Here is an 11,773-nt window from a genome sequence, read left to right as displayed (position 1 = left end):
AAACATGCAACTATTTGAAAAAAAAAAAATCCCAATACCCCAAGTTTCCCAATACTTGTCAGAACAGATGCTCATTCCTCTTCTCCTGCTTAAAAGCATTTTTTTTTTCCCTGCTCTGTTGGCTGTAGTAGCCCAGACCAGTTAAGGCTTACTTAAATAGTGAAAAACTGCTAGTGAACTGTTTGTGTTTAGGCTTAATAGGCATCATTTGACTTAAAACTCTTGACCTTCACTTGATGACAACTAGTACTCTTTTCATATACAAAAGAACCAGCCTTCCACTTGTGTATTTCGATATCTTAAGGTACAGCAGCTGTAAACTAGTACACTGAAGAACGACACACCAGAAAAGGAGTTGAAAAGGGAAATGCTTTAAGGGAAAGCAAAAACAAATCTGTCTTTTCTTAAATGGAATGCTGATTGGCAAGTTAGTCACAGCTGTCTGCTGTTGCGCAGTCTCGACAAAGGTTGGTTCGTACTCACAAAGACTGCTCCGAACACAGGTGTCGGTCTTGGGAGCAGATGCAAATATAAAAATTTCTTCAAACCAGCTGGCTACACATGCTGGTTGGACCGCAGTTAAGGGTGCCGTAGTTGTAAGTAGAGGGTGTTTCTATCTTACTGCAAGTAAACTAGTTTCTAATTTACATTGAACAAATTGCAGTAAAGACTGCAGAACATTAACAAGATGATACATTGTGATTAACATAGGACTTTACAACAACTAAAGTTTCATCTGTGGGAGACACTGCCATGTCTTCTAAATGCATAGTCTGGTTACCTCCTTCGGAAGTCCAGCAGAGAAGATTAGTCATGTTGAACAGCTGAGACTGCTGTTGTACAAGGCAAGCATTTGCATTCCTTTTTCCTTTTCACAGAAGATAGTGGCTGGGTGGGGTAAGGGGTAGTTGTAGCACACAATTTCAGAGGGCTTCTGTCATGAAAAGTTTATGAGTTTGAATTTTTACACTAAACTTCTGCAAGTTAGTGGTAACTGGACCAAACTGTAGTACTGACCTTGTGGAGTCCAACAACGCTTTCAGAAAAATCTTCCTGGCTAATCTCTTAATAAGAAGCTCCTATTGGCAGAATCCTTTTGGGTTTTTTTTTTTAAACTTCGAAACGAAGAACACATCCTAACAGTGTAATCTAGGAATTTAATTTAGAAGGCCCAGGTAAATACATCATTCTGCACAGTATCTGAGAACTACAGTTGCACTTTCTCAGTTTGTGTTGCAGTAAAAAGGTGCTAGAACAGGCACAAGGGTAGATTGCAGCATGGACTGGTTTCCATACTTCCCATGTTTTGTTACAGTAACATAGCTCCTTCTTAAGTTCTTAAAACTAAGCTGGGGATTTCTCTACTGTGCATTGCTCAGGGGAGAGATCCATCCTTGGCAGAGGACTGCTCCTCATTTACCACCAATCCACATGTACCGTTACTGTAGTATGACATGCTGTAGTATGACTAAGGTAGGCAACTTCAAAGTTACCACCTTTATTGCTGCCTGATTTCAATTTTATAATTGATAGGAAGGAGAAAGTCATTGCAGAGGTCAAACTGCTTTGAAACAAGCCTCCAGAGATTTACCTTTTTCCCCACTGCAACAGTACTGAAACTTCACAAGAAAATACTACTTCATTTGGGCCCTAAGTCAAGCCTTTAGAAGACAATCAAAACCTTCTAAGATCACTTTGTTCAGATCATTGCTGCATTTAGATGAAGAGGTAACTAGGCTGTATCATGAACTTCCTTTGTTCACAACTTCTGTCGTCCTTCACCATGGTCAGGTAAGTGGTTCTTCGTATCTTCAGGGTTTTGAACTAATAAGGGGAAAAAAAGAAAAAAGTACAGAAGAGTCTTTAAGAGGCCGAAGTTCTTCATAAAGAAAGTTGTTCTATCTAGAAAACAACAGGAGAAATTTTGTAAGGACTGTTAAATACTGTGTAGTACAGTAAAGTACCATACCTCCCACTGAAGAGTAGGTTCAGTGGTGCTATACAGAAAATAGGTCACACTGTAAACATGAGGGAAAGTTCAAAAAACAAATTAGCTAAGTATAGCTTGCTACAGGATGCCATGCAAAATATGATCTTAATATCAGCATGTGATATGTGGTTTAAAACTGGGTTTTTTCTTTTTTACCATTTTCAATCCCTGCAAGTGCTGCTTGCTTGTCTGTTTCTGATTCAGCTTCATTCACATCTAAATTGTAATCAGCATCCTTGTCCTGGTTCACTGCTTCCTGTTCCTGTTTGTCTGGAAGAAGATTAAAATGAAGCAGTTTTATGCTATACCATAAGGTCATCTTCACACAGAAAGAGTGACTGTAAACATCTTCCACAGAATTACTTTGCTGCTGAATGAATTGCTGTTCAGAGTAGGTTTTTATATTATTTTTCCTTTGAAGTGTTACATTTCAGAGCAACTTTGGCTGTAAATCCTGTTAAAAGAACTAGATAAAATACAGAATCTTTTGGGATTTGGAAAGCATAGCTAAATCAGCCAGCACTCAGATGGACATAAAGAAAGAGCATTAAACAATTTCAGAATACATTAAAGGACAGCCTAAGGAAGAGCAAAACCTGAAGCCATTGCTGAAAACTCAACTGTGATGTTCTGATGTTGCTTTTAAATGTATTACCACCACCACCAAAACACGTCAGCTTCCCCCCTTCTTGTTTTAGGTTGTCCAGCAAGTGGAATGCTATGACTATAGCGTACAGTGTTTTATGATGTGCTAAGTTGTCACGGAAGCACTTTACTCCAGAAGAGATTTTCTTCACGCAGTCATTAACTCCTCTCAAGCAACATTTATTGACTATCATAAGATTTCGTTAACATGAATGGAAACATTGCTGATTGCCAAACTACTATCCTTATTTTTCAAATAATCAACCAGAAAAAATCGTAACAGCAGAGAGGTGTAAGCAAATCCCATTCAAGATGGATCACAGCCTCTGTTCTAAATATTCTTCAGCCTTCCAGTTAGTAAGTGGCTAAGAAACAGGCTTGAAAATTGTAAGCCTTATGTCATTCAGACCACCACATCAGATAGATTTTTATAGTTACAGACCTAAAGGTCTGAAAATTTCAGAAGCAGCTTCTCTTGAAAAAGAGGATGCCCAGAGAATACTGAAGAAGTCTTTCTATCTTAAGCTCCTCTGGCTACAAGGAACCTGTGCAGTAAAATATAACAATATAAAATATAAAAAATATAAAATATAAAAAATAACAATAAAGCCTGAAGAACATCCTCCTAGTCTTTTCAGCTCACAGAAACGCAGACCTTTGAAACTGACCTTTCATGGGCTGCATGGCAGAGATTTTCCTTGCACTAATTGTGGGTTGATTTTTTCTGTTAAAATTGAAACAGTTTAGGCAACTTGTAATTACATCTCTTTGGGGTAAAGCCTGCTCTGGCCAGCATCTTTTTGGACCAGCTGGAAAAATACTGCTTTAGTAATGCAGAGGAGATTACTTATCCCTGCCAAGTTAGCAATGTTAACATTGATAACTTACAATTCTAAGGATGTATTTACTAGAAAAGCATAAACAGCATTTTTTTGTGGGCATCAATTCCTGCTCTGACTGCCGTAAGGCTTCCTTTTGATTACTTTGGGCTACTGAGACCAAATCCCTCAAGACAGAGGAATGTCTAGACATTGGTCAGGTTTAGACACAGCATCAATACTCTGCTGCTTGGTGCTGTTGAGATGTGTAGTTCAGGGTCACTTGATAGATGCCAGAAACTGGCACCTCTACAATATCTGCTCCATGTTCTTGAAGACTCACAATAATAAACTTCAGATACCTGAAGTCTGAGTTATGAGTTTTACTCATGGTAGCTTATTTTGAAATAGGAATAGCTATTTATATATAAATATATTTATAAATATGTATTTATACTATATACTATATTTATGTAAAAAGACTAACTGCAAAACATCCATGTGTAAGTAACTCTCTTCTCATCAGTGCTTTGCATGGTTAACATCTCACTCATCCTTTTTAGATGCATCATATTTTTTTAAAGCCCTAATACCAAAAAGTTTTGGGGCTAATTTCCCTAAATGCTCTGTAGAGCTAATAGAGAGACAGTAGGGTTGTTACGGTGATGCAGAGGAACTCAGCGTGGCAGCTTCATGTTGCACAATCAGCAGCCTCCATCTTTACTCATGAACTGCAGGTGATTGCTGGGGACTGACACCTTCCACATCACACTGACCTTTATGAAAACTTGTACTAAGTCTGGCCAGCTTCCACCACTGTTGCAGAAATCATGCCCTATTCCACACTTTCATTTCTTTACTTTTCATTTTGTTACTGTTTATAACAATACATGACATGCTACAAACCAGCCTTCCCAGGGGGCAAGTCATCCTGCTTAGCATCAAAATTTAGGAGCTGTTCCCTCTCAACTTCCTCACTGGCAGCCTGCTCTGCTGCCAGCTGTAACGTATCTTGCCCAGCTACATGTTTCTCATCCTCAGGTGGATTTGGCTCCTTCTCTGACTCAGGCAGCATCTCCTTGTGACCTGCAGCAGCCTCGAGTGACTCTTGTGGTTTTTTCAACTGACTAGAAAGCTGCTCCTCTTCTGCCTTAGGCTCCTGTTTTCTGACGTCAGTTAGGCTGTCTGTTCTTTCTGAAAACAACAAAAATGATTCTGAATGAAAAAAACCAATGCCTTTCAGTGGTGGCACAAGTTAAAAACTTTTAATAAATAATGCTTTATATTTCTCATTAAATTCTTGGTTTTCCTCTGAAAGAATATCTTCCAGTCACATCAGTTCCAGAGACAAGAGGAAGACAATTCATGTTTTTCCTACTGGGAACAGCTAAAGAAGGGAACTTTATTTACTGTCAACAGATTCATGCTTCTACCTCGTTAAAATTTTGGTACGTGGTTAATAAATTGTGCAAGTGAAACAGAGAAATTTAAATAAAATTGCAGTGTCCTATATAAGCATCAGGTTTCTGTGTGTTACATCTTGTTACCAACAATAAAATTGATTTGGTGTTCAAAAGTAGCTCAGGACAAAGCATCACATAGGCAGATTTGTACATATCCAAGTCTGTTCTTATTTTTAAACATGAAGAGGGAAGTGCAGGAGTGCTATAATTTTTAGTTGACATTAACATATCTCTTTCTTCCCCATGTATCTACACTTTTAATTAAAAAAAAAATTCGCAAATAAACTATATGTAGACGTTGTCTTCAGTTGCTAGATCTCTGAAATGAGAGTTGCATGCTCACACCACTGTAATTTAAGATAGCATGTAAGAATAATTAAATTTAAGAATTGAATTTGTATCACAAACACTACTATGCAAGATTGACACACAAGGATATATCCATTCAAATTAATAGTTTCTGAAGTTTAGTGCCAAAAGGAACCATTAGGTTAACTAATATAAACGCATGTATCATTTTCCTTACTTGCAATTTGCTCAATGACAACACATGGGAAATGTGAATGTGTGTTTCTTGTAAGCCTAACTTTCAGGTATTCCACAAGGAGGAGAGATACCAGGCTGAATATGTCAAACTTTTTAAGAAAGCAAATTTTAAGTATGCTTGAAAATTATTCCTTCCAAAAGTTGGGTATTTTCTTCATATTAAACGAGGAACATGATTCCAGAACTGTAAATATTTCCATTTTCCTTTATGTGCAACATGCCAACTACAACAAAACTGAACCAACAGAAATCCTAGCAAGTTTTCTTTCAGCTTGATGTTCAAACTTTTGGTGTCACTTTTTTATCTTAATCTTGTGTACAAAAATGTTTCTAAATGTTCAATTAAATTACAACCATTCTTAACCAGTTGTTAGTGAGACAGGGATTTCCATCTCACCTTTAGCCTGCATCAGGTCTGTCTTTCTTACTGTAGGTACTGCTTTAGGAACATCCTCACTGGTTTTCTGCTGTTCCAAGTCAGCCTGCTCGAACTCTGTTTCCTTCAAGGCTGGCAGTTGAGTATCAACCTATAAAGTGAATGTACGCAGATAAGCACTGTCTATATAACTGCACCTGGATTTGGAAAGGTGGGAAAATATCGTAACACCCTCGGAAATATTTGGACTGAAATTTTTATTGGTGATGGAAGTACCATACAATTCTGAATATGCAGTAATGCTTCTATATAACAGCATGGCACATCAGAATTTTAACATACCTTATTTAACTGCAGCTAATGACAAGATTACTGGTCTTGGTTATTCTCGGAGTGTCACGGAACAGTAACACCACACATTTATCCACTATTGCTCTGCTACTGTGTCAGCGGAGCAAATAAACAGATGCCATTAACTATTAATAGTCTACAGGGCAGGAAAACTGAGTTTGGTCACCATTACACTTCAACTAAGTAAGGCTTGTATGGAACTGGTCTGTAACTATGTTAAATGCAGGATTAAGAAAAGAAAAACAAAAATTAACCAACTGGACAATAACACCTTTTTAACATGACACAGCTTGCTTAAGAATGTATTAAATTCTGGTGCTAGACTGCTGTAAGCATCTGACCCACTTAGATATTAAATCTAAGATGTACACCATCTTGAAGATCTTCCAAACTGGCAATTGAAATTCTATGTATGACTTTCACTTACACTGGCATTGGCTCCCTCATGTGGCCATGGCCTCCCTGTGTGTCCGTGTTGGCATGTTTGCCTACTTGAGGCCCCTTCCATCTCCTCCCCATCTCTGGATCTAGTGGTTGGCAGTCTGTGCTTGGTGCTGTCTCCTTCAGTGGATCCCCTCATCTCTAGCATGGGGAACAGGGAGCTCAGGAATGCCACGTCACCACCTCCCCATAAATGACTCCCAGGCTATATGAATTAAGTATTTGGGGGTGTAGGTTTGTGTTAGACCTTTTGAGAGACACAGAACTCAACTTAGGATTCACCATTAGTTTCAAGTGAAAATCAAAGACCGTCAGTGAACTGAGGGATGTACTCAGGGGCTTTCAGACAGGTGACATTAAGAACACCCATCCTCTAGGAGGGGAATCTGGAGCTGCCTGTAGCGAATGGTGATTCTCCAGATACAGCATGTTTCTGCGGTTGAGTGGAGGTAGAAGAGGTTTGAAAAGATAGGGTGGCCATGCTTCACCTAACATAGCCCCATGGCTCATATGGTACCCCTTGTGGCACCCAGGCTCTTCTCTTCATGGTCATTGCTCAAGCAGTCAAGACCCTGCCTGCCCTGATAAATGGAGTTATTCTTTCCCCAGTGTCATCTTAGAAACACTTAATGAGGGTGCAAAGCCAGGGCCAGTGGGGAAAGAGCAGAGCTGAGCTCTTTGTAGAGGAATTTATGAGAATGATCAAAGAGAAAGACTTGAGAAGAAAAAGAAAACAAGAAGCTCTGATATGAGGCTTGCTTGGGATTACCCGCCTGGCAGCCCTGCATCAGTGACTTCAGTGGGACAAAGAAGCTACAGTTGATTGCTCCAAACAAATGTCTGCTTACTTCCATGGTCACTGGAAACCAGAGAGCTCTCCCAGTCATCTTGCTGCATTACCATCACTGTTCTCTACAACTACTCCAAAGGAGGTAGTGGTATTGAGGTGCAGGTCAGCTGCTTCTCCCAGGTAACAACAGACAGGACAATGGGAAACAGCCCCAAGCTGCACCAGAAGAGGTTTAGATTGGATATTAGGAATTTTTTTTTCACTAAAAGAGTGGTCAGGCATTGGAACAGGTCCAAGTGGAGGAATCGCCACTCCTGGAAGTTTTCAAAAGGTGTGCCACAAAAATTTGCCATTTGGAGACATGGCTGAGTGGTGAACACAGCAGTGCTGGGTTAACAGCTGGACTTGATGATCTTAGAGGTCTTTTCTGACCTTAATGATGTTATGAATTCTGTAATTGGCAGAGAGCTATGTCAATTGAATTCATGCAAACACTGAACATGAAATATGCATGGAGCCCATTTTGTTCCATACCAGTTTTGGTGAACAAAACCCAGAATGTTACAAAACCATTTGTTCTATGGGGATTTTTTGTTGCATTTTTATTTTTGTTTCATTTACAAAAAGGAAAAAAAAAGCAAACTATGCAGAGAAGGAACAAGCGTGTGCACATTTGGAGATACAAACCTCTTTATATCTGGTACCATATAAATGAATGGGCAATCTTATGGTATAGGAAGTCTCAGAACTGACAGGATTGTTTTCTGTTACCAATTGTCTTTAAGACTGTAGCTTCCCATTTATCTAAGGAGGGCAGTAAAACACTATGTTGTCAAATGTTCATTCAGTCATTTGGAAAAATGACTGCAGAAAGAAGTAGCTAAGTCACCAAGAAGGCAGAGTTGTAGCACGATTACTTGGCTGTTTTGAAAAGCATTTCATTTCCATCAAAGCCAGGCAGAACTAGACCTTTTTGTGTCAACACCATGAAGTCCAGTATCAACAACTAATCTAGCACTGACTCTTATGAAAGCTTGATAAGCAAATGTTACTGCAGAATACTTGGTTATTGCAGTAATGATATTCAGGAGAACTCCAGCTTCCTTCAATCAGTAAAATAAAAATGCTGTATTTAAAAATGGTTCTGTTTTATAAATAATTCAGCTCCTTGAGATCACTCTCTACAGTAGAAATAATCAGAAACTGAACATCAAACCATTTTTCACTTTATGTTGGGCATGAATTCTTCTGCAAGAATGGCAAGAAATTACCTCTTAATTACACACGCAGAAGCCCTTTACTTATCTTAAATTTCTAGCTTAGTAATTTTTAATGTCAAATAGATTCAAAGAGTATATGCTGATTTTTTTTAAAGTTGAAGTAGTTGGATAAAAAGATAGTAATTGAACATGTTGTGTTTTCCTCAGCCAAGAAGTATATCTTGATATTTAGTATCATTCCTCAAATTACAGAGCTCTAAGTAAAGCTGTTTAGTTATTAACCGACCAACACTCCATTTTCTTTTTAAGTCAGACTTTTCTGTTACATAAGCACATACGTCTTACAATCAGGAATTATTCCAGCTTAAAACACTGGATAAAAACATACATAGACTTTGTCAGGGTTCTCTTGCACTAACTATAACTAAGTATGCTTTTATAAAAGCAAAAAGATGAAATTCTTGGGCAAGCAAACAACTGAGGAAGTTACAGCTTGGCCAAAGAAACACTGCTACAGATACTAGGGAATACAAGCAGCCAGAAACTATTTAGGAATATATATATAAATATATAGTATCAGTTAGCTCATCTGAGATCATCCCATTTACATATAAAAAGGAGAAGAGAAAACCTGCCCTTCCTTACAGATTATCTGCTTTGAGTAAAAATTGCCTCCAGCTATGCACCTTATTGCAGGAGACTGAAATTGTCCTGCAGAGAGGCTTCAGTCAAACTCCTCAGGTTCCTCTCCTAAGATGATTTATCTTCCAAACTGGAAATGTTAAAAGAAAAACAAAAATGCAACAAACACACAAACAAATAAACAAAGAAAAGGAATCTAGTCCAAGTAATTGTAATTAAAATCTGCTGCAAAACCACATTAAAAATTAAGTTGATCGCCTCTATATTAGTGTCTTCCCTAGATCAAATTTCTTAAACAGGATGCATTTGACAAACTAATGTATCATCTCCAAATGATGAGGGGTTTATGTACTTACAATGATATATTTATTGTTACTTTTTATCTACTTATTTGATACTGTTTATAAAAACTATTGACAAGAGCTGTAACTTTTATTTTAAGGCATAACTGGATAGCATTTCCAGTTTCTAATGCTTCATTCACATTGCAGCTCTCACACAATGCACATTCCCAGGATAAAAGGTCACACACTTCAGTAGTTGTTTTCCCCTTTCTACATAAAGGACTGGACACAGACTGAAACATTACCTATGGGAATCTCCAGGCAGAGGTTTTAGCCATTTTCTCACATCCTTTTTCAGCTCTTTGTAGAACCAATATTCATTCCTCAATGCTTTACCCTTTCCACTTCTAAAGTCATCAAATTTAGCCTTTTCCTAGACAAAGAGAAAAGGCTATATTCCACCAAATCCCCACTGCCTTTGTAATCAGAGTTGGCCACCCAGCTAGAGGAAAAGGCCCCACTGCTGTCACATGTAAAAAGTCTAACTTCTGAAACCTCTGTTTCTTTGGTAAGCCTGAAGAAAGGGTTATTTTGGTACAGAAATTAATCAAGTGCTTTCTCATCCAAGAGCTTGATTGCATCTTTCCAGGGCTGTCCATATCAAGCTTAACCAGTCAAATTCTATCCCTGACCAAATCCCACATCCATGAAGAAGCATCAATAAATCACGTGCCAAGACAACAGAATGAACTGAAATTTCCGTTTCTTGGGATTTTCTCCCACCCTCTGCACCCCAGGAGAAAAAGCCAGCTGACATGCAGCCACCCTATTTGCCAAGCCTGCCCTACCCCAGTGAGCCTTCAATAGGTACAATGAATTTGTGGTTCTTTGTCTCAGAATATCCAACAGCAAGCAGTGCAGACACTTTATTATCCCTTAATTCCTACAGTAAAATGCTCACATAAAGGATTTCTGTGAAAATTCATAGCTGGTGAACCTTGGACTGCAATATTCAGGGTGTGCTGCTTCTCTGAAGAGATTCACAATTTATCCTCATCTTTAACACACAAAGCAACCAAGTACTTTAACAAAGTCAAAAGGTGCCGTTACCAAAGTTCAGTCGTGTAAATATTCCTTAATGGACCCCACACCACTCTCAGCATCACCTCTCAAATTCTGCCCATCTCAGAGACACAGTGATTTGGAGTCTCCTTCAGGACATCTCCTTGTTCTGTCCTTGAAATTGCCTCATTTCCCATAGATCAGAAACACTCAACAAATGCTGAAGTAGTGAAAAACTTAATGAGATGGGCTAATGCTAGTAGGAAATAACAGAAAGGTAAAGAAACATTTAAGAACTACACAGAAAAGCATTTTCAAGAAATTATCCAAACCATACCTGGCTGTCTTCTGTGAAGTCTTTTTTTTCTTTGATTTGTGGTACACCAGTACTCTTTTTTGTAAGCTCATCTATCCTTTCTTCACATTGTTCTTCTAATTCTTTCATCTGGTTGATGCACTGTGACCTGAAAAAACATGAACAAGACCGTTAACTCTCATCCACACTCTTCTAAAATGTACTTTTGCAAAATTACCTAATTCTTTTTTTCATATATCTATTTTTTTCTTTATGGTTTTAGAAGTCACTAGGAAAAAAAGAGGCATTCACCTAAGTCCTAAGGACAAATTCATAGTGCAGGCAAGTTCTATTAGAATAAATTAATTTAAAGTACTTTTGTTTGACCAGCTCAACAAGCTACATGATTTTCTCTGTGTCTTTGCTAACCAGTCAAGTCCAGTTAAGTTAAAAACAATTTTGATCCTTGAAGCATTTCTACTATGATTACAGAAATTCGTATTTTGATTTTAGCCAGAAAGAGGAAACAGAAAAGTATCAGCTGAAAAAGAAAACAGGTGTAATCTACTGTTAGCAAACTGAACACCCTTTCTCAATATTTCAGCAAAGCGCAGTGCTGCAAGATATAGCAAAACATATGTTACAGAAATGGAGTTCATTAGTAGCTACTATAAGTTCTGGAAGGAACATATCCTAAAGACGCAAGCACTGTGTATCTTTTACATACTTTTAATAGTTACACAGCACCATAACCTTTGCGACAGCAGGGGTCTTCTACCTGCATCTCTACAGCCTGCTTTCCCTCACAGCTCTGTAACTCCTAGGCAAGGCCTGCTGTTTGCAGCAGTGC

The 11,773-nt window shown here is 38.3% G+C and overlaps 1 protein-coding gene across 4 annotated transcripts in view; it reads right to left on the bottom strand.

Moving 5' to 3' along the window:
- Nucleotides 1-355: 355 nt before the first annotated feature.
- Nucleotides 356-11,773, bottom strand: part of GOLM1 (golgi membrane protein 1) — a 35,205-nt gene continuing 23,787 nt past the window's right edge. The window contains exons 6-10 of one of the 4 annotated variants that reach the window (XM_042033706.1): nucleotides 10,966-11,092; nucleotides 5,860-5,989; nucleotides 4,360-4,647; nucleotides 2,147-2,260; nucleotides 356-1,824 (exon numbers count right to left, since the gene is read on the bottom strand). In XM_042033706.1, the coding sequence (XP_041889640.1) occupies nucleotides 1,760-1,824; nucleotides 2,147-2,260; nucleotides 4,360-4,647; nucleotides 5,860-5,989; nucleotides 10,966-11,092 (724 nt within the window). In that variant the 3' untranslated portion in view covers nucleotides 356-1,759. The other 3 variants (XR_006016992.1, XM_042033708.1, XM_042033707.1) reach the window with 3 other exon arrangements.

The sequence above is a fragment of the Corvus kubaryi genome, unplaced genomic scaffold (genome assembly GCF_017639235.1).
Source record: "Corvus kubaryi isolate FWS band 111438036 unplaced genomic scaffold, C.kubaryi_AGA036_p1.0 37357, whole genome shotgun sequence".
In the NCBI taxonomy this organism is placed as follows: Eukaryota; Metazoa; Chordata; class Aves; order Passeriformes; family Corvidae; genus Corvus; species Corvus kubaryi.
The sequence above is the reverse complement of the archived record's forward strand: the minus strand, read 5'-3'. Positions and strand labels throughout refer to the sequence as shown.